The following is a 2761-nucleotide window of genomic DNA, read 5'->3' on the forward strand; positions in this document are numbered from 1 at the left end:
AGAATAATCTTGGTTCTCACCTTGTTTCACAAGCATCTGTGGAGCCACTTAAATTTACGGTGCAGTCTCTGAGGTTTTAACAAGCAAGATCTTCAAGGGTTCAGTACACAAAATAAAAAAAAAAAATCAGTCATAAAAATACACACACACACGCACACACACACACAACTATCACAGAGGCCCAGAACAACACATCTGATTTTACTTATTTAAAAATACTACAGAGTCTTCTTGAGTTCGTGGTCTTTTGTCTTGCAAAGACTCTAACAGATATCGTCTAGTCTTGAGGCATCCTTGACCATGATGAAGAGCGAGTCTCTCTGTGTTTGTGCCTCTGCCAGCAGTCTGGCTTCTAACACAGTGGTCAAGGGACACCTGATCATCCAGGGCTTCCTGGCAAATTGTTGCAAGGGGCAGAGGCAGGTCAGTGTCCTAACTCCTCCAGGCCTTATGAGGATTATCCAGTATAGCATGGGCATCCAACCAGCTAGAGGAGGTGGACTTAGTTTTCACAGCCATCAATGAAAGGGTGCTCAGAGAGAATCCTGGATTTGCTTTGCCATTGAAAAATTCCATTACTGGGAAATGGTCAATATTTACAGGCACCATATTTTAAAACAAAGTATATTATTTCAAAGCTAATGGCCCACTTAGGCTGTGTCATCCCGATGCCTAGCCTTCTCCTCAATTCAACTTAAGCAAAGAAATATTTTTCTTATCAATGTGACTTTATCGTTCAAACAACAATAAAGATAAAAAGAAAAAATATCATGTTAGTCCCTCTGCCCTATTACCTCAACTATCTTCATTTTAAAGTTTTTCTTATGAATCTTAATGCAGATGTAATTATATTTTCTGATTTTTTTTTCTTAGTATGAATGTTTTGATTTCTACTTAGCCTTCATAATGATTCATAAAGGCTATGTCATTTTTTGAGGTGATATACTGTAGTTTTCTTATGGGTTAGATATCTATGTATACAAGTTTATAAGATTATGCTATTCTAAATAATGCTAGAGTATATATCTTTTTATAGTGTTTCTTCTTTCTTTGATTATTTTATTGGGGTAAATTTCTATGAGTAGACCTCTAGGCCAAAGGGCACAATGCACATTGTGACATTGTTCTCCAGAACAGTTCTGCATTGTCCAGTGCCTGCAAAGTAGACGAGTGAACAGCTCAAAAGTTAATCACCTGAGTGTTGACTACTTGGCCACTTATATAGTATCTTTCAAAAAATTTTAATTATGCAACTTTTGACCATTTCAATTACTTTCTTCTGCTAACTAAGTAGACTTTTTTTTTTTTTAAAGGAACATTTTGACCATTGAAATAACCATAAAATGAAATGTTTTTATTATGCATTTACAGTTTACCAATGCTTTCATATCCAGACCCTCAATCCTCTTAATACTCAGTGGGGCATTTGGGATATGGATTATTATTTTCTCCATTTTCAGACAATGAAAATGGAACATAGCAGGTTCAAGGTCAACCAAATGGTGATGGTTCTACAACCTGAAGTATTCTGGAGAGATACCCTGACTGCTTCCTGCTCTCCTCCTCTGTTTCTGCACCTAGGACTTCGGCAGCCCGCGGTCAGTCATCTCCCGGTGTGACTTGAGGGCAAACCTGGTCAGAAATGGCTGTGAAGGCGAGTTTGAGAGCCCAGCCAGCAGCACCCAGGTCCTGCGGAGCCTTCCTCTCAGCAGCAAGGGCTCCGGCTCTGCCGGCTCAGATGTCATTCAGATGACACCACAGGAGATCGCTGTGGACCTGCGGCCCGGTGAGTGCCCTTGAGAAAGGCAGGATATGTTAATAATAGGAAAATGAGCCAGGGCAGGCTGAGGGCAAGAGCCGGGGAGGGTGATGGCGAGGCATGACTCAGACTGCAGGAAGCAGAGTACAGGGCCCCTGTGGGTGGACGGGACATCTTTGCAATTTTTAAAATTATGGTAAAATATATGTAACAGAAAATTGACCATTTTAGCCATTTTTAACTGTATAGTTCAGTGGCATTAAATACACTCACAGTGTTGTGCTATCAGCACCAAAATCCATTTTCAGAACTTGTTGCATCTTCTCAGACTCAAACTCTATACTCATTGAACAATGACTCCTCATCACCTCTTCCCCACAGCCCGTGGCAAGCACCGTTCTTCTTTCCGTCTCTATGAGTTTGACTGCTCCAGATACCTCAGATAAGCAGGCTCATACATGTTTGTCCTTTTGTGTCTTGCTTATTTCACTCAGTGTAATGTCTTCAAGGTTCATCCATATTGTAGCATATGTCAAAATTTTCTTTTTAAGGCTGGATGAGATCCCATTGTATATATACATACCACATTTTGTTTATTCATTCATCCATCAATGGACACGGGTTGTTTCTGCCTTTTAGCTACTGTGAATAATGTTACTGCTTTTTTATGGGAGGATGTAGGTAACGCAGGTTTCTCAGGGAAAGTACTACTTCCAAGAAAACGTACTTTTTCCTGTCAGCACATTCCGTTGAGTCAGTGGCATTTTGAAGGGAATTTTAGAGTAATTTTGTTTTATGACCCTGGAGACCGTGTGAGCCCTAGAGTTGATTGTTGTATAAGGAAACTAACAGATTTTGCACACTTGCTATGTGCTAAATATTTTACTTACCCTAAGATAGCTAATATATCAGAATCCTTGGATGTCAAAAGGTATGGATATGTATGTGGCTAGATTAGGAAGTATCACATTGTTGAGAGAAGGCAGCTTTTTTTCTAATTCT

The 2761-nt window shown here is 39.8% G+C and overlaps 1 protein-coding gene across 1 annotated transcript in view; it reads left to right on the forward strand.

The window, feature by feature from the left end:
* Positions 1 to 2761, forward strand: part of ITGB5 (integrin subunit beta 5) — a 115526-nt gene that overhangs the window by 19652 nt on the left and 93113 nt on the right. Inside the window, exon 3 of the mRNA XM_011368299.2 lies at positions 1582 to 1786. Within this exon, the coding sequence (XP_011366601.1) occupies positions 1582 to 1786 (205 nt within the window). The remainder of the gene's footprint in view (positions 1 to 1581; positions 1787 to 2761) is intronic.

Source organism: Pteropus vampyrus, unplaced genomic scaffold, assembly GCF_000151845.1.
Source record: "Pteropus vampyrus isolate Shadow unplaced genomic scaffold, Pvam_2.0 Scaffold1, whole genome shotgun sequence".
Taxonomy (NCBI): domain Eukaryota; kingdom Metazoa; phylum Chordata; class Mammalia; order Chiroptera; family Pteropodidae; genus Pteropus; species Pteropus vampyrus.